The 23475-nt window shown below is 50.2% G+C and overlaps 1 protein-coding gene across 1 annotated transcript in view; it reads left to right on the top strand.

The window, feature by feature from the left end:
* KCNN3 (potassium calcium-activated channel subfamily N member 3) overlaps positions 1-23475 on the top strand; it is a gene marked incomplete at both ends in the record, with an annotated part of 172926 nt that overhangs the window by 130779 nt on the left and 18672 nt on the right. The window contains 2 exon segments of the mRNA XM_080693038.1: positions 4779-4920; positions 15320-15430. Coding sequence (XP_080549164.1) covers positions 4779-4920; positions 15320-15430 — 253 coding nt within the window.

Here is a 23475-nt window from a genome sequence, read left to right on the forward strand (position 1 = left end):
AAATACACCATAGCTGCAACTTGTATCAACACATACTTGAAAGGGGGGAAAAGCAATTCATGCAAGAATACCTTGTATCAGTGACCTAATACTGTGTAACAAGTTGCCCCCAAGTTTAACAATTTTTTTTATTTTTTATTTTTTTGTGTGTGTGTGGTACTGGGGTTCCTGGAAGCCCTTCTACCTCCGGGCTACACTCCCAGACCTATTTTTACATTTTTATTTGGAAACAGGGTCTCCTAAGCCAGCGCGCGCGGCTGGCTTCGAACCTGCGCGATCCTCCTGTCTCTGCCTCCCAAGCGCGGGGATCACAAGTGCGCGCCACCACGCCCGGCTCAAGTATAACAATTTAAAGCCACAAACATGCTGGGGGTGGTGGCACACGCTTGTAAACCCAGCATTAGGGAGGCTGAGATAGGAGGATCGTGGTTCTTGGACAGCCTCAGCTACTTAGCGAGGCCCTTTACAATTCAGTGAAACCTTGTTTCAAAAAAATAAAAAGACTAAGCCGGTCGTGGTGGTGCACACTTGTAATCCCAGCATTCGGGAGGCTGAGACCAAAGGATCGCAGTTCGTGGCCAGCCTCAGCTACTTAGTGAGGCCCTTTGCAACTCAGTGAGACCCTGTTTCAAAATAAAGAATAAAAAATAGGACTGGGTGTGTCACTCGGAGGTAGAACGTCCCTGGGTTCCATCCCCAGTATTGCAAAAAAAATAAAAGAAAGAAAGAAAGAAAGAAAGAAAGAAAGAAAGAAAGAAAGAAAAGAAAAAATAAAAAGACTATATATATTCTTAAAAAAAAAAAAAAAACTAGGGCTGGGGGGTGTAGCTCGAAGGTACAAAGCCCCTGGGTTCCATCCCAGTACCACAAAACAAACAAACAAACAAACAAACAATAAACCACAAACCTTTCTGGTCTAAGGAATTCTATAGGTCAGGCATTTTGACGCCAGTTGAATGGGTACCTTGGACTCGTCTCTGGGCAACACAGCCAGGGTCACAGTCTAACTCAAGCCTTATTTCAAAAGCATCTGCCTCCACGCCCACTCTGCTGGCTCTGGGGCTGTGGTCCCTCACCGCTAAGCCTCTCTTCCACTTCGACTCAGGACAAGGCCCACGGCTTCTCCCCCATTATACATCAGAAGCAGAAGTCCCCCACTTCCGCCATGTTGGACTTGTTAGAAACAAATGACTAAGTGTGGCCCACGGCTGCCGGGAAAGGATTACAAAAGTGTGCGAATCCCTCAGGAAAGGGGGTGGGCTTCAGGGGCTGTTTTAGAAGCTACCTACTGCACCCAGGGTATGACTTTTTTGTTTGTTTTTTGTGGCACTGGGGATGGAAGCCAGGGGCATTCTACCTCTGAGCTACACCCCCAGCCCTATTTTTTATTCTTTCTTTTTTTTTTTATTTCTTTCTTCTTTTTTTTGTTTTTTTATGCTGGTACTGGGGTTGCTGGAAACCCTTCTACCTCCGGGATACACTCCCAGACATATATATATATATATATATATATATATATATATATATATATATATATATATATTATATTTTTGTTTGTTTGTTTTTGGAAACAGGGTCTCTTACGCCAGCACGGCTGGCTTCAAACCTGCGCGATCCTCCTGTCTCCGCCTCCCAAGCGCGGGGATTACAAGCGTGCACCACCACGCCTGGCGTTTTTATTTTTTATTTTGAAACAGGGTCTCACTGAGTTGCAGAGGGCCTCACTAAGTAGCTGAGGCTGTCCACGAACCGCGATCCTCCGGTCTCAGCCTCCTGAATGCTGGGATTACAAGGGTGAGCCTCCACGCCTGGCTCTGACTTCATTTTTATGAGGTTCAGAAATAGGCAAAATTAGCCAGTTGTGGAGGGGGCTCCCTTTCCTCTCCTTCATCTCCTCTTTTTTTTTTTTTTTTTTTTTTTTTCTTTTTTCAGTACTGGGGATGGAACCCAGGGGCATTCTGCCTCTGAACTATATTCCCAGCCCCATTTTTTAGTTATTTTATTTTATTTTATTTTATTATTTTCAGTACGGGGGATGGAACCCAGGGGCATTCTATCTCCGAGCTATACTCCCAGACCTATTTTTTATTCTTTACTTTGAAACAGGGTCTCACTGAGTTGTGAAGGGCCTCACTAAGTAGCTGAGGCTGTCCTTGAACCGGGATCCTCCGGTCTCCGCTTCCTGAATGCTAGGATCATAAGACCCTTCCTTTTCCTTTTTCCTTCCGTTCTCTCTCTCTGCCTTGTGGGAAACTCCCTTTTTTTTTTTTTTTTTTTTTTTCCAGACCTGCTAAGGAGACTTCCCTCTGGAGCGCATGCCATTGCTGTCCCCAGGGCCCCCTGTCTTATTTTCTCTCTCCTGCAGTAATTATAGGATTTCCCCCAGGAGTTCTTCTCTGTGTATGTTCAGTATTTGATCCAGAGACCTTTCTCTTTGTTTTAATGGATTGATTTAGCCTGTGTCTTAAATGTTAGAGACTTCCTCTGATGCCTGCAGATTTCTGGTGCTTGCTTCATTTTTAAAGTAGGAGACAGCCAGGTGTGGTTGCGCACGCTTGTAATCCCCGCGCTTGGGAGGCAGAGACAGGAGGATCGCGCAGGTTCGAAGCCAGCCGAGCGCACTGGCTTAGGAGACCCTGTTTCCAAATAAAAATGTAAAAATAGGTCTGGGAGTGTAGCCCGGAGGTAGAAGGGCTTCCAGGAACCCCAGTACCACCAAAATAAATAAATAAATAAATAAAGTAGGAGACTACATAGCCGGGCGTGGTGGCCCACACTTGCAACCCCAGTACTTGGGAGGCTGAGATCGGAGAATCACGCAGGCTCGAAGCCAGCCTCGGCAACTTAGTGAGACCTTGTTTCCAAATAAAATATAAAATAGTTCTAGGAGTATAGTCCGGACATAGAAAGCCCCTGGGTTCCATCCCCAGCATTACATACACACACACACACACACACACACACACACAAAGTTTAAAAAAGCTAGGCATGGTAGTGCAAGCTTGTAATCCCAGTAATCGGAAGGCTTAGACAGGTTTGTGGCCAGCCTCGGATACTTAGTGAGGCCCTCCACAAATTACTGAGACCCTGTTTCAAAATATAAATAAATAAATAAATAAATAAATAAATAGCCAGGTGGTGCACACTTGTAATCCCAGCATTTGGGAGGTTGAGACAGGAGGATCGTGGTTCGCAGACAGCCTCAGCTGCTTAGTGAGGCCCTCCGCAACTCAGTGAGACCCTGTTTCAAAATAAAGAATAAAAAATAGGGCTGGGGGTGTAGCTTGGAGGTAGAATGCCCCTGGGTTCCATCCCCAGACCCACAAAAAAAAGAAAGAGAGAGAGAGAGAGAATAAGAAAAGGAAAGAAAGAAAGAAAAGAAGAAGGAAAGAAAGAAAGAAAAGAAAAGAAAAGAAAAAATTAGGGCTGGAGGTGTAGCTTGGAGGTAGAATGCACCTGGTTTCCACCCTCAGTACTGCAAAAAATAAATGAGTAAATAAATAAATAAATAGTCTGGGAATGCAGTTCAGAGGTAGAAAGCCCCTGGGTTTAATTTCTTGTACCACAAATAAAAAAGAAAAAAAAAAAAAAAGATGTTCCACACCCTGAAGGATAAATTAATAATTATAATAGTTACTCTTGAGCTCAAAAAGAAATTGTATCTTTTCTTCTTTGGCCCTTAAAAAAAATGAAACTATTTCCCCCTTTCAAATATAAATAAATCTTTATTGCAAAAACTAGCATTAGATTAGTACGTGGATTTGCGACATGTGTAAACCACTCTAAAATTGTGAATAGGTTTAGAAACATCTTCTCCCTCCTCTCTACTCCCACGGCCCTGAATCAGCAGCCGGCCCTGCTTCATCACTTCCTGCTTGGAGAGCTGCGCAGCCTGGTCTGGAGAACTCTGCGGGCTGGGGCGGTGGGTGGGGTGGGTGGGGTGGAGGCCGCCACCCCTCCTATGCCCAGGAGATGCATGAATTCCATTCTGAAGATCTGCGCTCTCTCTCTCTCTCTCTCTCTCTCTCTCTCTCTCTCTCTCTCTCTCACACACACACACACACACACACACACACACATGCCACACACACACACACACACACACACGCACACAGCACCAACAGAACTTTTTTCCCCTTGGTACTGGGGATGGAACCCAGGGGCATTCTACCTGCAAGCTACACCCCCAGCCCTATTTTTTATTCTTTATTCTGAAACAGGGTCTCAGTGAGTTGCATTTGAACTCTTCTTCTTCTTCTTCTTCTTCTTCTTCTTCTTCTTCTTCTTCTTCTTCTTCTTCTTCTTCTTCTTCTTCTTCTTCTTCTTCTTCTTCTTCTGGTACTGGGGATGGAACCCAGGGGCATTCTACCTCCGAGCTACACCCCCAGCCCTATTTTTTATTCTTTATTCTGAAACAGTGTCTCACTGAGTTGCCGAGAGCCTAAGTAGCTGAGGCTGGCTTTGAACCTGCGCGATCCTCCTGTCTCAGCCTCCCAAGGGCTGGGATTACAAGTGTGCGCCACCACGCCCGGCTCCAGAATTGACATTTTATTATTGCTTGGCTTCCTCCAGAGCTGCCCTACCAACACTAGAAGGAGCTTACCAGGTGGCACAAATCAAGAAAGAGCAGTCGGCCTCGGGGATCCAGCTCACGGGCGGGACCTGGGTGGGCACAGCCATGACACCTTCGGTGGCCCAGAGATGCGTGGTCCCCCCCCCCCCGCCCCTCGCTGCCAGGCCTCCTCTGAGCACATCGGCTAACTCGTGTCTCCTTGCAGGTACCACGACCAGCAGGACGTCACGAGTAACTTCCTGGGAGCCATGTGGCTCATCTCCATCACGTTTCTGTCCATTGGTTATGGGGACATGGTGCCCCACACGTACTGTGGGAAAGGCGTCTGCCTCCTCACCGGCATCATGGTGAGTACCCGCCTCGGCCGCGGCCCTGCCCCGCCCCTTACCCAGCACAGAGGCGGGAGCTGCCAGCCAGCCAATGGGCAGCCAGCCAATGCCAGCCAGCCAATGGGCTTGCATGCACGGTCCCCTAGGAATCTGGAGGATGAGCAGCACTGGCCTATGGGAACCGGCCCAGCTCTTCTCTGGCTATACCCCGTGGCGCTGCGCAGCTCCTGACTTTCCCAGGCTTTGGTTCCTAACTCCTCAAGGTGCAGGGCTCTGAGTGCCAGGTCCCCTCCAGTATGGCAAGATGGACTCCATTCCCAGGTGTCCGGCACATCTGTCTCCCCATCGATAGCCCTGCCGTCCTCACGGGCTCTGATAGGCCCGTTCCAAACCGTTATGTGAAAGCGCTTTAGGGCCGGACACAGTGGCGCACACCTGTGATCCCATTACTTGGGAGGTGGAGACGGGGATCGCAGGTTCAAGGCCAGCCTCAGCAACTTCGTGAGACCCTCAAAAGCCTAGTGAGACCTATTCCAAAATAAAATATAAAAAGGGAACCGAGTGTGGTGGCGCACGCTTGTAGTCCCAGTGTTGGGAGGCTGAGACAGGAGGATCACACAGGTTCGAAGCCAGCCTCGGCTACTGAGTGAGGCTCTCAGCAAATTAGTGAGACCCTGTTTCCAAATAAAGTATAAAATAGGTCTGAGACAGAGCCTGCCTTGAGGCTAGGCCGGTGCTGGGGCCACTGAGGCTGGGATCAGAGCCAGCCGAGGGGTTAGGCCGGTGTCGGGGCTAGTGAGGCCAGAATCGGGGCCTCCCATGAGGCAAGGCCGCTGCTTGAGCCAGCGAGGTCTGGATTAGTCTACCGGGTAGCCAGGCCACTACTGGGGCCGTCAAGAGTGGGATCGGTACTTGCAACACGGCATGCACAGAGAAATATCACAGAAAATAAAAATCAGATGCTTCCCCTAATCAGCAAAAAATAGGAGGAAAGGGGCAACAGGAAGAGGTCGAGCTATAGAAAGGGCCCTATAGTGAAGCAACTAAGGTGACCAATCAGAGGGTATGGAATAGGGGAAGATGGATCTCTTTAAAATGCAGGAGGTACATAAATAAATGTATCAAATCACCAAACAAGCATGGGATCTAGGGAGGGGGAGGGAATGGGATGGGGGCTGGATGAGGGCTAATTGGATGATGTGTGCTTGTATATCCTCTCAAGTCTTGTATTCCAATGTGATATATGATTACAATGCACCAATAAAAATAAATAAATAAATAAATAAATAAATAAATAAATAGGTCTGAGAATGTAGCCCGGAGATAGAAATGCCCCTGGGTTCCACCCCCAGTACCTAAATAAACTAACTAACTAACTAACTAAAAAATAGGGCTGGGGGTATAGCTCAGAGGTAGAAAAGCCCCTGGGTTCCACCCCCAGTACCACCAAAAAACAAAAACAAAATAAAAAAGAATAAAATATAGGGCCCGGGTTGTAACTCAGAGGTCGAATGTCCCTGGGTTCCATCCCCAGACCTGCAAATAAATAAATAAATAGGGCTGGGGTGTAGTTCGGAGGTAGAGTGCCTTGGGTTCCATCTCCAGTGTAAGGAGGGAGGGAGGGAGGGAGGATGGATATGCTTGGGAAGAGCGGCCAGCGGCGCAGCATCCTCTCTGGAGCACCAGTGTGCCCCCTGAAGAGCTTCGCTGCGCCGTGGGTGCCTGGGAGACGGCCTGCTCTCCGATCTGCATCCTGGAATCCTGCGACCCAGTGTCCAGGGCCGAGGGCGAAGGCCGTGTCTAGGCAGAGGAGGGCTGGGCGGTGGACCTCCCTCTCTCTCCTCTCTCCTGACTGCGGTCCAGTGGGGCTCAGGTGAGCCGCAGCCCGAGACAGTCCTTAATGAAGATGGCTTCACCCGCACCGCCCTGGCAGGATAAGTCCTGGTAGGCGCCAGGCTTTAGAACAAACCCCTCCCATATTTGGTTAGCCGGAGTCTGCCTGGCGCAGCTCCAGCTGTCACCAGGAATCCAGGCAAAGGTTCTTCCTGCCAAGAAGAAATGAAATGCCATCTGAAAACAAAGCAGTCGTCCTCGCCCGGCGCCCGGGGTGGGGCTCTCTGCCTGGGAACCAGCCCCGGCCCAGCCGCTAATAGATGGATTGCAGCCTCTGGCATTTTAAATATTTATTTATTTATTTATTTATTTTGCAGTGGGGATGGAACAGGGGCATTCTACCTCTGAGCTCCACCCCCAGCCCTATTTTTTTATTCTTTGTTTTGAAACCGGGTCTCACTGAGTTGCAAAGGGCCTCACTAAGTAGCTGAGGCTGTCTGCGAACCGCGATCCTCCGCTCTCAGCCTCCCAAATGCTGGGATTACAAGGGTGCACCACCACACCCCGCTCTCTGGTATTTTTATTATTTATGTGATACTAGGGATGGCTCAGGGGCATTCTACCACTGAGCTACAGACTCAGCCATATTTTGTATTCTTTATTTTGAAACAGGGTCTCACTAGATTGCTGAGTCTGGTCTCAAACCTGTGACCCTCCTGTCTCAGACTTCCAAGTACTGGGATTACAGGTGTGCGTCACCATGCCTGGTCGTTATTTTCTTTTTCTTTCTTTCTTTCTTTCTTTCTTTCTTTCTTTCTTTTTTTTTTTTTTTTTTTTTTTTTGGTGGTGCTGGGGATAGAACCCAGGGGCATCCTACCTCCGAGCTACATCCCTAGCTCTATTTTTTTTATTCTTTATTTTGAAACAGGGCTCACTGAGTTGCAGAGGGCCTCACTAAGTAGCTAAGGATGTCCGCGAACTGTGATCCTCCTGTCTCAGCCTACCGAATGCTGGGATTACAAGTGTGCGCCGCCACACCTGGCTCTCTGGTATTTTCAAATATCAGTCATTCTCCCTCTCGGCCCAGAGCTGTGCTCCACTCAAGAAGCCTTATGCCCACAGTTTCCCTGGCTCCCGGCCTCCGCAGCCGGCCCTGTCTCTCCTTGCGGGGTGATGTCAAGGGCTGCTGTCTTCCAGCACCGTCTGTGACTACCTGGGACCGCAGCGCTCCCTGGAAGGAGGGTTTGGCACCTTGTGAATTGAGGCAGGATCAAAATGCAAAGATTAGGCCTGGGAACTGATATTAAACTGATATTAAAAACACCGCCCAGCCGATGTTCTGAACACAGACACGGGCAGGCTTCCTCTGTTTATTATCTGCAGGCTGGTTTTTGCTTTCTGCAGCATCGGGGACAGAACACCAGGGGTGTTCCCCACCATCCATCTATGTCCGCATTCTTCCTCTCAGCTACACCCCCAGCCCTTTCTATTTTTTAGTTGGAAACAAGGTCTCACTAAATTGCCCAGGGTCTCGCTAAATTGCTGAAGCTGACCTCGAACCTGCGGTGCTCCTGCCCCGACCTCCCAATACGGGCATGTGTGCCACCACCACGCCTGGCGCCAGAACAAAGTCAGCTGCTCACTGTGGAACCCTGGTGGCTTTTTTCTCTCCAGCCAGCTGAGTCACTCCTTTCAAAGATTCCCCCCCCCACACACATGATCTCTATCTCTGGATTATTATTGGAATGGGCGATTAAAGGTAGGGCTTCCTGTTTGGTTGCCATGGACACCGCAGAGGCCAAGGCGCGGCCGCTGGGGAAGGGAGGATTTGTACACTCTGGCTGTACAGGGTGTTAATCATCGTTTTCTCTTGGCAGTCTGAGTCGAGTCGCAGGCATCAGGCCGGGTACAGAATTGTCTGAACAACTTGACATTGCTGGTGTGGGCCTGCCGCGTTTGAGACAGCTCCCTTACAGAGGCGGGTGCCCCCCCACCCCAGCATCTCTCCGTGAGGAGCTTCAGGATCAGTTATGATGCAAAACAAAAGCCATCAGTATTTACTGACGGCTCAAGCCTGCAACCCCCAGTACTTGGGAGGCTGAGACAGGAGGACCACGGGTTCACGGCCGGCCTCAGCAACTGAGCGAGCCTGTCAGCAACTTAGTGAGGCTCTGTTTCAAAATACAAAATAAAGCCGGGCGTGGTTTTGCACGCTTGTAATCCCAGCATTCGGAAGGCTGAGACCGGAGGATGGCGGTTCGCGGACAGCCTCAGCTACTTAGTGAGGCCCTCCGCAACTCAGTGAGACCCGGTTTCAAAATAAAGAATAAAAAAAAATAGGGCTGAGGGTGTAGCTTGGAGGTAGAATGCCCCTGGGTTTCATCCCCAGTAACACACACACACACACACACACACACACACACACACACAGTACAAAATAAACAGTGCTGGTGGTGTAGCTCAGAGGTAGAATGCTCTGGGGTTCAATCTCCAGTAACACACACACACACACACACACACACACACACACACACACAATTGGAAATGAAAGGAAACTGGCCTATGGGTTCTGGGTAATCTGGGAGATGCTTAGGGTTCTGGACGCTTGTTTTAGTAGACGCTTCCTGCAGCCGCAGCCCTCTGGTCCCTTCCTGCAGCTCACTCTCCCAGCAGGGCCAGGGACGCCTGTTTGAGCTGAGACAGCAGAGGAGCTGGAGATCGGCAGTTGAGTCACCGCCAGGGCTCAGAGGCGGCTGCTTAATGTCACTTTTCATGCGCCTCTTCCCGAGAAACACCTTGGTTCCAAGCGGGTCGCTGTTATTTTAGCAGCGACACTGGAGTCTGTTGCAGCCACAGGCTCCAGTTGTAAATCCTCCGGGCTCCCGGCCTCCATTCATCTCTTACGTATGTTTTGTTTTATGGCGGCTGCTTCGGTTAAGAGCGCCTCATGTTCTCCCTGGGGGAGGCGTTTCTGCCAGCAGCTAAGATGTTCCAGCTGGAAACGTCTCGGGGACCCTAGGGCGAGGACCACTGTGCAGGAGTGGGCTCGAGACTTGGGTTCAACTCCACTCATGGCTTGGCCATGCGCGCCCCTGTTGGGCACCCTTTCTCTCTCCGCATCCTGTACCTTGGAAAGCTCCACTTCATCTGGGAATTGGGCTCTGCCTCCTGCACCCTTAGAAGTAGGAGATGGAGACCGGGCGTGGTGGCGCACGCTTGTAATCCCCGCGCTTGGGAGGCGGAGACAGGAGGATCGCGCAGGTTCGAAGCCAGCCGCGCTGGCTTAAGAGACCCTGTTTCCAAATAAAAATATTTAAAAAGTAGGTCTGGGAGTGTAGCCCGGAGGTAGAAGAGTTTCCAGGAACCCCAGTACCACCAAAAAAAAAAAAAAAAATGTAGGAGATGGGCAAAATAACCCAGGGCATCCAGTTGGTGTCAACTGGGACAGTGCCTCTGAAATCCCAGTACTTGGGAAGTTGAAACAGGCATATCGCAGGTTCGAGAACAGCCTCAGGAATATAGCAAGACCCTCGGCAACCTAGTGAGACCCTGTTCCATAGATACAAAAATAAAAAGGGTTGGGGGTGTAGCCTGGAGGTAGAAAACAGGCTTGGTGGAAGACTGAGTCATGGATTTGCTCCCCGGTGTGACCCACAGAAGTCACGCCAGCGCCTGCTTGCCTTCCTGTCCTCCCCTTTCGGTCCTCCCAAGCCCCTTCTGTCCATCAGCCATCGCTAGATCCCATGCCGGGATTGCAGGATCTCATGCACACGGCGACCAATCAGCTCCTTGGCAGTTTGTCTCAGAAAGCCAAATGGTGCCACAGCCATATCCCACAAGCACTTTCGGGTGGCTGATGTAGCCTGTCACCTGGATAAGCTCATCTGAGTAAAAGGCCTGTCATCCCCTAAGGGACACGGGTGGTGTGCAGGCGGTCATCCTCTCACCAAGGAGACTGCAGTGTGGCAGCTCCCATGGCATTTCCTTTATTCCCTCTAAAGAGCACAAATTAGCCAGGCCTGGGGGTGCCTGTGTGTAATCCCAGTACTTGGGAAGCTGGGACAGGAGGCTCGAAGGTTCGAGGCCAGCCTCAGCAATTTAGGGAGGCTCTCTGCAACTTAGCGAGGTCCTTCTGACTGCTGCTGACGTCTGACCCCATCTGTCTTCACAAGGTCGCCCCTTCCTAGAAGTGACCCCGGTAGGCATCACTGTGATGACCTTCTCCGGTATGTCCAGACAGTGGACGATCTGAAAGAAAAGTAAAACCGAGCGTATGCACTGTCTCTGGTCAAGTCCCAATGAAGAATTAAGGAGGTAACACCACTGCTGGGCGTGGTGGCTCACACCTGAATCCCAGAGCTGGGAGGCTGAGACGGGAGGTTCGAAGCCAGCCTTAGTTACTTAGTGAGGCCCTCCACAACTTAGTGAGACCCCGTTTCAAAATAAAATAGGAGCCGGGCGTGGTGGCGCACGCTTGTAATCCCCGCGCTTGGGAGGCAGAAACAGGAGGATCGCGCAGGTTCGAAGCCAGCCGCGCGCGCTGGTTTAGAAGACCCTGTTTCCAAAATGAAAATGTAAAAAATAGGTCTGGGAGTGTAGCCCGGAGGTAGAAGGGCTTCCAGGAACCCCAGTACCACCAAAAAAATAAAAAATAAAAAATAAAAATAAAATAGGAGCCGGGCATGGTGGCGCAGACTTTTAATCTCAGCACTTGGGAGGCTGAGACAGGAGGATCGCACAGGTTCGAAGCCAGCCTCAGCTACTTAGCGAGGCTCTCAGCAGCTTAGTGAGACCCTGTTTCCAAATAAAATAGAAAATATCTGGGAGTACAGCCCGGAAGTAGAAAGCCCCTGGGTTCCACCTCCAGTACCACAAAAATAAATGAATAAATAAATTAATTAATTAGGGCTGGCCTGGTGTGGTGGTACATGCTTGCAATCCCAGTACTTAGGAGGCTGAGACAGAAGGATCGCAGGTTCATGACCAGCCACATACAAGGGTGTGCAAACACACCTGGGCCACGCCTGGCTCCAGGGCACCTTCTTTTAAGCTATATTTTGCTCTTGGAGAGGTGGCTAAGTTGATTACAGCTCCAGACCGAGCTGTCCAACTGTCCTCATCCTCTGAAAACTGGGCACTGAGTCTTCTGTGAGCTGCAAATGCCAAGAAAATGCAGTCATCCCCCAAAGAGAGGGAAGATGAGGTCAGAAAAGAGAAACTCAGAAGCCGGGCGTGGTGCCACATGCTTGTAATCCCAGCATTTGGGAGGCTGAGACAGGAGGATCACGGTTCGAGGACAGCCTCGGCTACTTAGTGAGGCCCTCCGCAACTTAACGAGACCCTGTTTCAAAATTAAGAATAAAGAAAGTGGGCTAGGGGTGTAGCTCAAAGGTAGAATGCACCTGGGTTTCATCCCCAGTACCACAAAAAAAAAATAAAGGAAAGAGAGGAGAGGAGAGGAGAGGAGAGGAAAAGAAGAAAGAAAGAGAAAGAAAAGAAAGAAGGAAAGAAGGAAGGAAAGAAAGGGAAATTGAGAGAGAGGTCCTTCCACACAGCTAGGCTCACAGGGGCGCCTCCCAAGTGCACCCAGAAATGCCTGATTGTTTGCACAGCGACCTGGTGGGGAACTAGGAGAAAGCTCCAGTACCTTCAGTCCAGCCCACACTGCAAGAAGGTCCACTTTTGTCAGCCACGGAAAGCAGAGGCGGAGAGGACGGGAGGGAGAACCAGGCACCGGCCGTGCACCATCACGCCTGGGGTAGATTACAAAAACACATTCCCATCCATTCGCACCTTCTGCAAGACCTGCCAAGCCCAGGCTGTGTATGATGCTGATGGAGTCTTCCATCCAGGGACCCCACACACACACACACACACACACACTGCTCACCCACACACACACACACACACACACACACACACACACACTGCTCACGCGGGCCCTGTGTTCACTGTCAAAGCCGTGAGGCTGAGTGTGATTCCTGCTCCTTGGGAGGCAGAGACAGGAGGAGCACAGGTTCGAGGCCGGCCTTGACAGTTTAGCAAGATTCTCAACAACTTAGGCCTTGTTTCAAAATTTAAAAACGAGGGCTCCGGGTGTAGCTGGGTGGTAGAGCACTTGCCTGGTAGGCAAGAGGCCCTGGGTTCAAACCCCAGCACTGCAAAGATGAACAAACAAATAAAAAATAAAATAGAGCTGAGCGGTAGAATGCCCCTGGTTCAATCCCCAGTACCTAATAATAATAATAAAAATTCATTGTCTCTTTCTGTAAGCAGGTGGCGGTCTCTCATGAGAGCCCTCTCTTGTCCAGACAGGGCTGACTTCCACTGCCCAATAAAACGCTCACCCCAGTGCTTGCAAACCAACTCAAAAGCATAGATAGGGAACAGGAATTAAAAAGCCATCAGAAAATGTTGGGACTCACCTCTCTCCCCTCCTGGCTCACTTAGCAGACAGTCAGGTCTCTTTCTTTTTTTCTTTTTTTTTTTCAGTACTGGGGATGGAACCCAGGGGCATTCTACCTCCGAGCTACACCTCCAGCCCTGTTTTTTATTCTTTGTTTTGAAACCGGGTCTCACTGAGTTGCAAAGGGCCTCACTAAGTAGCTGAGGCTGTCCGCGAACCGCGATCCTCTGGTCTCAGCCTCCCAAATGCTGGGATTGCAAGCGTGCCCACCACGCCCATCTTAAGTGTGGTCATCTTTTTTTTTTTTTTTCCCTCAGTACCAGGAATGGAACCCAGGGGCATTGTACCTCCGAATTACTCCCCTGCCCTATTTTTTAGTCTCTTTATTTTATTTATTTATTTTTTGTTTTTGTTTCTGCAGGTCTGGGGATGAAACCCAGGGATATTCGACCTCTAAGCTACAACCCCTGCCCTATTTTTTATTCTTTATTTTGAAACAGGGTCTCTAAGTTGCAGAGGGCCTCACTAAGTAGCTGAGGCTGTCCCCGAACCACGGTCCTCAGGTCTCAGCCTCCCGAGTGCTGGGATGACAAGCGTGCGCCACCACGCCTGGCTCTAGTCTCTTTTTTTTTTTTTTTTTTTTTTGGTGGTACTGGGGTTCCTGGAAGCCCTTCTACCTCCGGGATACACTCGAACGCACGGGCTACACTCCCAGACCTATTTTATATTTTTTATTTGGAAACAGGGTCTCTTAAGCCAGCGGGGCTGGCTCCGAACCAGCGCGATCCTCCTGTCTCCGCCTCCCAAGCGCGGGGATTACAAGCGTGCGCCACCACGCCCGGCTGTCTCTTTATTTTTTAAACAGGGTCTCACTGAGTTGCGAAGGGCCTCGCTAAGTAGCTGAGGCTGTCCATGAAGTGCGATCCTCAGGTCTCTGCCTCCCAAATGTTGGGATTACAAGCATGCGCCACCATGCCCGAAAGCCCCTCTATGGTAGTGAATTCACACGTCTCCTGGTGAAACCAATAAAGAACTGGTTTCTTTTTTTTTTGGTGGTACTGGGGGTGGAACCTAGGGGCTTTCTACCTCCGGGCTATACTCCCAGACGTATTTTCTATTTTATTTGGAAACAGGGTCTCACTAAGTTGCTGAGAGCCTCACTCAGTAGCTGAGGCTGGCTTTGAACCTATGCGATCCTCCTGTCTCAGCCTCCCAAGCGTGGGGATTACAAGTGTGCGCCACCACGGCCAGCTAAGAACTGGTTTCTTATGCTGAGTCACAGCTTGGACCATTAGCTACAAAGACCCATCTATGAACGGGATGCAATGGCGCAAGCCTGTAATCCCAGTACTGGGGATGCTGACACAGGAGGATCGCAGGTTCGAGGCCAGCCTCAGCAATAGCAAGGTACTCTGCAACTTGGCAAGACCCTGTTTCACAATACAAAATAAAAAGGGCTGGGGGTGTTGCTCAGAGATAGAATGCCCCGGGTTCAATCCCTGGTTACCCCCCTGCACACACACACACACACACACACACACACACACACACACACACACAGGAACCAGCAATGGCGCAGGCTCATCAGCCTGGGCTCCCTTCTGGAGACCATGTAGGGGAAATCTGTTTCCTCTTCACTTGATCGGTAGCAGGAAGGCTCTCGGCAAGGCGGCAGGACCGGGGTGCGCCTCCCCCTCCGTCTGTTGAAACCTGTTCCCTAGCATGGGCTCAATTCCACAAAGCCACAGCCACACAGCACACTAAGAACTGTAATCCCAGCATTCGAGAGGCTGAGACAGGAGGATCATGGTTCACGGCCAGCCTCAGCTACTTAGTGAGGCCCTTTGCAACTCAGTGAGACCCTGTGTCCAAATAAAAAGTAAAAACTAGGGCTGGGGGTGTCGCTCTGAGGTAGAATGCCCCCTGGGTTCCATCCATAGTACTGTAAAAAAAAAAAAAAAAAAAAAAAAGGTCAACACAAGCCAAGAAGCTTGGCAGACTCCTTCTCGGGTGGGGACACTGAGGCCTCAGAGGGGTTTGACGGTCTTTGAGGCTGACTCGGAGCTTGGGTCTCCATCCTGCCATCAGGAGACACCCTCGGTGGGCACCGGGCAAGTTGGGTCCTGCCTCTGAGTGATGCGCTGTCTCCTCTCTGGTCCTCTTCCTGTCCTCCCGCAGGGTGCGGGCTGCACCGCGCTTGTGGTGGCCGTGGTGGCCCGAAAGCTGGAGCTCACCAAAGCGGAGAAGCACGTTCACAACTTCATGATGGATACCCAGCTCACCAAACGGGTAAGATGTCACGCGCCCAGGTGCTCACGGGGGGGATTCACAGGAGCAGGGGAAGCCAGTCAGAAAGAGAGTCACATGGTATGGGGTAGGGCCACAGCTTTGAGGGGAGTCGTTGGGGGAACCCCAGGCTCAGGCAGATAGCCTCCGCATGATGGAAAAAGGTGTGTGTGTGTGTGTGTGTGTGTGTGTGTGTGTGTGTGTGTTATTGGAGATTCAACCCAAGGACATTCTCCCCTTGAGCTACACTCCCAGCCCTTTCTTTTCTTTCTTTTTATTATTTATATATTTTTATTTTTTATTTTTTTAACGGTACTAGGGATGAAACCCAGGGGCTTTTCTACCTCCAGGCTACACCCCCAGACCTATTTTATATTTTATTTGGAAACAGGGTCTCACTAAATTGCTGGGAGCCCCACTAAGTAGCTGAGGCTGGCTTCGAACCTGTGCGATCCTCCTGTCTCAGCCTCCCAAGTGCGGGGATTACAAGCGTGCGCCACCACGCCTGGCTTTTTTTTTTTTTAAACAGAGTCTTTCTATATTGTTAAGGTTCTCACTAAATTGCTGAGGTTGACCTCCAATCTCTGATCCTCTTGTCTCAATCTTCCAAGTACTAAAATTACAGTGTGTGCCACCACGCCAGGCTCGATGCAATATTATAATATGCCAGGCTCCTATATTATTATGATGATTTTTGGCAGTACTGGGGATGGAACCCAGGGGCTACACCCCCAGTCCTATTTCATTTTTCTATTTTCACTAAGTTGTTGAGGCTGACTACGAACCTGAGAGCCTTCTGTCTCAGCCTCCCAAACACTGAAATTATTACAAGCGTGCACCACTACAGCCGGCTTCCTGTCTTCCATTAAATCACTATGCAAGGTTCAGGCAGCCAAATAATCTTTCTAAAAATTAGATCAGTAGCCTCTAATGATCTAACCTGCCCCCTGGCCTCGCATTCCCAAATAAATCACCCAGCATGATGTACTGTTTTCGTTGACGCGCAAATATTTCCACGATTCTCATTAGGAAGGGCAGTCGAGAGCCTCAAAGCTATGCTGGAAATGAATTAGAATCTAATCCTTTTTCTAAAAAAAAAAAAAAGCTGTCATTAACGCGATTGTTCTAGTAGCGCCCCTGTCCCTAGACACTGCTCATTAAGACCCCATTGCCGGGCTCCCCAGGCGGGGAGGGAGGGAGGTTCTGGATAAAATTTCTCACTGGAGAAAGGTTTGCGGGAATGAGGAGTTGATTGAGCTGCTAAAAACCCGACACCCCACTGAATTGACGGAGGAGACGGGGCTCCTTCAGAAGCCAGAGAAATGAGCCTTCCAGAATAGCAGCAGGCAAATGAGCTAGGCGGGAGCTGTTCCCTTTAATGACAGCTTTTATGGAAGTCTTGAGAACTGCAGGCCGAACGCAGGTAGGTCACCGGAGAACTCAGCGCTGGGGGGTCTCATCCAGGACTCCAGCGGTGTAAGGGACCCACGAGCAACCCCAGATTTCCATTGGGGTTTTGGAAAGCGAAAGAAAAGATTTGAGATTAATGTCACAAAACCGCAGAAATGAGTGTTAGAAACAGAGAGAAAGGCGGGGGGCGGGGGCAAGAAGAGTGTGGCAGAGCAGCCAGCAAGCTGGGAGGAGGGAGGGGGGAGGTGCAGTTGCCAGGGCCTCTCCAGTTTCTCGGCAGAATTATTTATGGCGTTTGATTGTTCGGTCTTTGATTACATGTATCTGATTCTTTAAAGATCCCCCCCACACGTGTTAAAAGCAATGGATACAGACAGATAACCCCAAGCTGTTGACATCGAAATGTTGTAGGAGGGGCATCTCAGCCCCCAGCCCCCGGCTGGACCGAGGAGAACGTGAGCAGGCTGTGGAGGTGCCAGGCGCCTGCCATCCCAGGACTTGGGAGGCTGAGACGGGAGGATCACAGGTTCGAGGCTAGCCTGGACAACTTAGCGAGGCCCTGTTTTAAAATAAAAAACATAATAAAAATAGAAAGGACTGGGGGTATAGCTTAGAGGTAGAATGCCTTTGAGTTCAATCCCTAGTAAATCTCCCCCCCCCAAAAAAAAAACCTGATCTAAAGAGTCAAATGGCAGTAATTATCATTGTTAATATGGTAAGAGCTATTGGGCTTATCATGGAAACCCCACAACCAGCCCCCATAACATGCACCCCAAAGTCTTGGTGCTGAGGAAATTTCTAAGTCACTGTGATGCTTATTTTATTTTATTTATTTTTTATGTTTTATGGTTATGGGGATGGAACCCAGAAGCATTCTACCTCCTCTGAGTTACATACCCAGCTTACTTTCTTTCTTTCTTCCTTCCTTCCTTCCTTCCTTCCTTCCTTCCTTCCTTCCTTCCTTCCTTCTTTCTTTCTGTGGTACTGGAGGTGGAACCCAGGGGCTTTTCAACCTCCAGGCTATACTCCCAGATCTATTTTATACTTTCTTTGGAAACAGGGTCTCACTGAGTTGCTGAGAGCCTCACTAAGCAACTGTGGCCGGCCGCAAACCTCCATCCTCCCGTCTCAGCCTCCCAAATGCTGGGATTGCAAGCGTGCGCCACCACGCCCAGCCACCACGAAGCTTAAATGCAGAGACAGGTGTATCTGTTATCCTGAGATAATCTAGTGAGGTTTCACAGGGTTGAAACTGCAGACAGGAGAGAGAGATGCAAGAGATGTGGCCATTAAAACCTTCTCGGAGGCCGGGCGTGGTGCGCACGCTTGTAATCCCCGCGCTTGGGAGGCGGAGACAGGAGGATCGCGCAGGCGCTGGCTTAGGAGACCCTGTTTCCAAATAAAAAATGTAAAAATAGGTCTGGGAGTGTAGCCCGGAGGTAGAAGGGCTTCCAGGAACCCCAGTACCACACACACACACACACACACACACAAAAAAAAAAACCTTCTCTGAAGTTGTTTACCAGCTGGGCGTGGGGGCACCCATCTATCATCCCAGTTCTTGGGACGCTGAGACGGGAGGATTGTAGGTTCAAGGCCAGCCTCAGCAACTTGACAAGAGTCACAGCCACCTATGGAGACCCTGTTCCAAAACAAAATATGAAAAGGGCTGGGGTGTAGCTCAGAGGTAGAATGCCCCCGGGTTCAACCCTCAGCACCACACACACATACACACAACACAAAGAAGTTGTTTACCGCAAGCAGAGATTTAGCAGCCTCTCTGTTGATTCTGGCTTGCTTTTTAGGGCCAAGAATACCCTTTGTATTTCATGTTATTCTCCTGCGCTTTCCATTTTTCACCCAGTAAATCAGACACTAGAAGAAAATAAAGCCAAAGAAAACCAGCTCCCACCCATGCCGGGAAAATAAACAATTTTCTCTGCAGTATCATTGTAGAAGGAGATGAGGCCGTGGTTGCTAATTTCAATCTTTCAAAAATAATTCTATCAAGTCCTCTCCAAGTCCACTTGCTTCTTGAAAAGTGGGGCCGGAAATCAAATCCACCCCTATTTATTGCTCATCCATGTATGCGAGGTACGTACTTAACTGAGTCACATCTCACTTTTCAGAGAACACTTAAGTCGGTGGAAATGTCCCTTTAATGCCTAATATCTTTTCCCGGAGAAATAAACAACGCAGGAAGTATGGGTTCTCACACAGGGAAGGCTTTCAGAGCTGGCAGGACGGGGGCTTCCAATATTTCTTTCACACCGCCTTAATCAAAGCGAAGAGGGAACATCCCGGGCCTGCCTGGTTCCAGATCTCTTTCTCTTGGTCCTGGGGATTGAACTCAGGGACTGTCTACTTTTGAGCTACATCCCAGCCCTTTTTGTTTGTTTGTTTGTTTATATTTATTTATTTATTTAATGTGGGTCTGGGGCTGGAACCCAGGGGCATTTGACCTCCGAGCTACACCCCCTGTCCAATTTCTTATTCTTTATTTTGAAACAAGGTCTCACTGAGTTGCGAGGGGCCTCACTGAGTAGCTGAGGCTGTCTGCAAACCCGAATCCTCAGGTCTCAGCCTCCAGAATGCTGGGATTACAAACGTGCGCCACTATGCCTGGCTAGCCCTTTTTATTTGAAAACAGGGGCTCGCTGAGTTGCCAAGGCTGGGCTCGAACCTGCGATCCTCCTGTCTCAGCCTCCCCAGTACTAGGACTACAGGCCTGCGCCACGCACCCTACTTGGTTTGCGCTGGCTTCAACCTCCCCATCTAGACAAGCCCACCTTTTTTGGGGGCTGGCCCACCCCGTACCTTCTCCAACGGCCTTGCCCTCATGCCCTCAGCCAGCGTGGCTCCTAGATCAGAGATCATGAGCTCAGCCCCCACACAACCGCACAGTGAATTGCTCCTCTATTACCCCTCCAGTGCTAAAGAAAAGTGTGTGTGTGTGTGTGTGTGTGTGTGTGTGTGTGTGTGTGTGTGTGTGTTACTGGGGATTGAACCCGGGGCATTCTCCCTCTGAGCTATACCTCCTTTTTATTTGAAATGGGTTCTAAAGCCAGGCGTGGTGGTGCACACTTGTAATCCCAGCGTTTGGGAGGCTGAGACAGGAGGATCGGGGTTCACGGCCAGCCTCAGCTACTTAGTAAGGCCCTCTGCAACTCAGTGAGACCCTGTTTCCAAATAAAGAATAAAAAAAATAGGGCTGGGGTGAAGCTCAGAGGTAGAATGCCCCTGGGTCCCATCCCTAGTACCGAGAGGAAGGAAGGAAGGAAGGAAGGAAGGAAGGAAGGAAGGAAGGAGAGTTATAGGTTCTTGCTAAATTCCTGAGGCTGTCCTCGGAACCTGTGATCCTCTTATCTCAGTCTCCCAAGTACTGGGATTACAAGCGTATGCCACCACACCCAGCTTCATTTTTTTGTTTTGAAACAGGGTCTCCCTAGATTGCCGAGGGTCTCACTAAATTGCTGAGGCTGACCTCGAGCCTGCGACCCTCCTAAATCAGCCTCCCAAGTAATGGGATTACCGGTGTGTGCCCTTGTACCTGCTTCCTGAATAAGTCTCAAACTCTCTTTCTTCCTCCGGGGTTCTGGGGATTAAACAGGAGCATTTTACTTCCAAGCTACACCTCCAGCCCTTTTTATTTTGAAATAGGGTGTAAGTTGTTGAGTGTCTTGCTAAATTGCTGAGGCTGGCCTCGTGCCGAGGAATCTTTGACACTCCAGCCTCAGCCTCCGGGAGTAGGACTATTACGGGTGTGTGCCGCCACACCCAACAAGTCTTTATCGTTTTTAAATTCATTAGGTAATCAATCAAGCAGTTACTAGGGATGTTAATTCTCTGTAGAACCGGATTGCAAATGACATTCCCCCACGAAGGTTCTGTCCCTGACAGATGGGGCTCCGGCATCTTTAACAGCAGGCACAGAAACGTGGTGTTTTGGAGCTGGAAGGATCTTTGGGAATAAGCAGGTCTTTTCCCAAAGAACACCCAGGCCCAGAGACGGGGAGGCACGCCAGCCGAATGTCGCTAGCTGGAGCCCATCCGGGAACCCGGTTCATTCTCAGGCTAGCAACAGCTGTGCCGCCGTTCCTGGACGGCCAGTTCCCCCTCGGAACTTTGCAAGGGCCATTAGGGTCCCAGGCCTGCTGGAGAGAAGCCTGTTTAACTCTCACTAGCTAAGTACCACAGTAAAAAGCATTCTGAGCTGGGCGTGGCGGCACACGCTTGAAATCCCAGCATTTGGGATCACGGTTCGCGGACAGCCTCAGCTACTTAGTGAAGCCCTCTGCAACTCAGTGAGACCCTGTTTCAAAATACTGAATAAAAAATACAGCCGGGCATGGTGGCTCACGCTTGCAATCCCTGTGCTTGGGAGGCTGAGACAGGAGGATCACACAGGTTCGAAGCCAGCCTCAGCCACTTAGTGAGGCTCTCGGCAACTTAGTGAGACCCTGTTTCCAAATAAAAATATAAAATAGGTCTGGGAGTGTAGCCTGGAGGTAGAAAAGCCCCTGGGTTCCACCCCCAGTACCATAAAAAAAAGCATGAAAATGTAAGGAAAAAGAATAAAAAATAGGGCTGGGGGTGTAGCTCAGAGGTTGAATGCCCCTGGGTTCCATCCCCAGTACTGCAAAATAAAAGCATTATGAAATTATCCACCATTCATTACCAGGTTGCTATGGAGAATGCTCCAAACTCTTAACTTCGAGCCGCAGAAATACACCTCCTCTCCGCCTCCCTCCCGACCCCATCTCCTGCCAGTCATGATGGTGTGTGGAGTAGGATTGGAGTGCGGACGGAGGCAGAGAGAGAGAAGCAGGTGATACAGGAGAGGGTGGTGGCGGACGCCTGTGGGCTGGCGGTGAGTGGGCCGGGCGGGTGCCTCCCGCCCATCCCGGTGTGATGGTGATGGCCTCCTCGGGTGGGTGGAGACAGGCCTGGCCCGGGCATCGCCCACGGTGCCTCTGATCATGGCTCAGTGTGCCTGGGTGAACCTGTGTGGCTCCTGAGGTCATTCCAGGCTTCCACCCAGCATGATCTGCGTTCCTGCCCCAACCTCTAGGTAGACACTCACCCCCAGAAGGGCCCGGCAGCATGGTGGCAGGCTAGAGATTTCTTGCTGGGACATCCACCATGAGTGTGGCTCCTGGATCCCTCTCCCAGGGCTCCCTGTGGCTGCCAGAGACAGGGTGCTCGCCCAGGGGGCTACTTTCACCCCAACTCCCCACAGGGCCCTGTCCCAAATGCCCTTTCTTCAACCCACGCCCCTCTGTGATACCAAGTGCAGGTCCCTTGACAGAGAGATGGCCCAAACAAGGCCTTGATCAAAAGCTCAGGGAAAGCCCAGGGTGGTGGTGCACACTTGTAATCCCAGCATTTGAGCGGCTGTGATGGGAGGATCACGGTTCGAGGACAGCCTCAGATACATAGTGAGGCCCTGTGCAACTCAGTGAGAGCCTGTTTCGAAATAAAGAATAAGCTGGGCGTGGTGGCGCACGCTTGTAATCCCCGCGCTTGGGAGGCAGAGACAGGAGGATCGCGCAGGTTCGAAGCCAGCTGCACGCGCTGGCTTAGGAGACCCTGTTTCCAAATAAAAATGTAAAAATTAGGTCTGGGAGTATAGCCCGGAGGTAGAAGGGCTTCCAGGAACCCCAGTACCACCAAAAAAATCAAGAAAGAAAGAATAAGCCGGGCATGGTGGTGCACGCTTGTAATCCCTGCGCTTGGGAGGCTGATATAGGATGATTGCATAGGTTCAAAGCCAGCCTCAGCTACTTAGTGAGGCTCTCAGCAACTTAGTGAGACCTTGTTTCCAAATAAAATATAAAATAGGTCTAGAAGTATAGCCCAGAGGTAGAAAGCCCCTGGGTTCCACCCCCAGTACCACCAAGAAAAAAAAAAAAAGACTAAGAAATAGGGCTGGGGTCTAGCTTGGAGGTACTACACCCCTGTGCCCCTGGGTTCCATCCCCAGTACCCAAAAAAAAAAAAAAATAGCAACACGCCAGGCATGGTGGCGCACGCTTGTAATCCCCGCGCTTGGGAGGCAGAGACAGGAGGATCGCGCAGGTTCGAAGCCAGCTGCACGCGCTGGCTTAGGAGACCCTGTTTCCAAAATAAAAATGTAAAAATAGGTCTGGGAGTATAGTCCCGAGTTAGAAGGGCTTCCAGGAACCCCAGTACCACCACCCCCCCCAAAAAAAATAGCAACACTGTATTTTTCTTTGAATCTTTATTTATTATCTGATATTATATTACAAGCTGTGAAATTATAAATTCCATCAGGGCAAGAATGTTACTGGTTGTCCCTGCCGTGGTATTTTCTTCTTTTAGAACAGTGCCCGGCCCAGCAGAGGTGCTTATTAAACGTGGTCTGAATAAATGAGGAAGCGTCAGTCTTGAGTTCAGCAACAGGTGCCCGGTGGATCTCATAAGCCCATCTGTTGGTCAGAGTGGGGCGTGTGGAAGTGCTCAGGATACGTCAGCTTGTCCTGTTATTCCTGGGATCTTACTTGCCCTGCTTTCTCAGGCAGCCCCACTGATCTCAGGGTCCTTCCAAAAGTGTGTAGGTCACAGAACCACTCTCTGGCCCCAGTAGGAGTGAAAGTGTCCGGTTTTTGTTTGTTTGTT

The sequence above is a fragment of the Muscardinus avellanarius genome, assembly GCF_963383645.1.
Source record: "Muscardinus avellanarius genome assembly, chromosome: 3".
NCBI lineage: Eukaryota > Metazoa > Chordata > Mammalia > Rodentia > Gliridae > Muscardinus > Muscardinus avellanarius.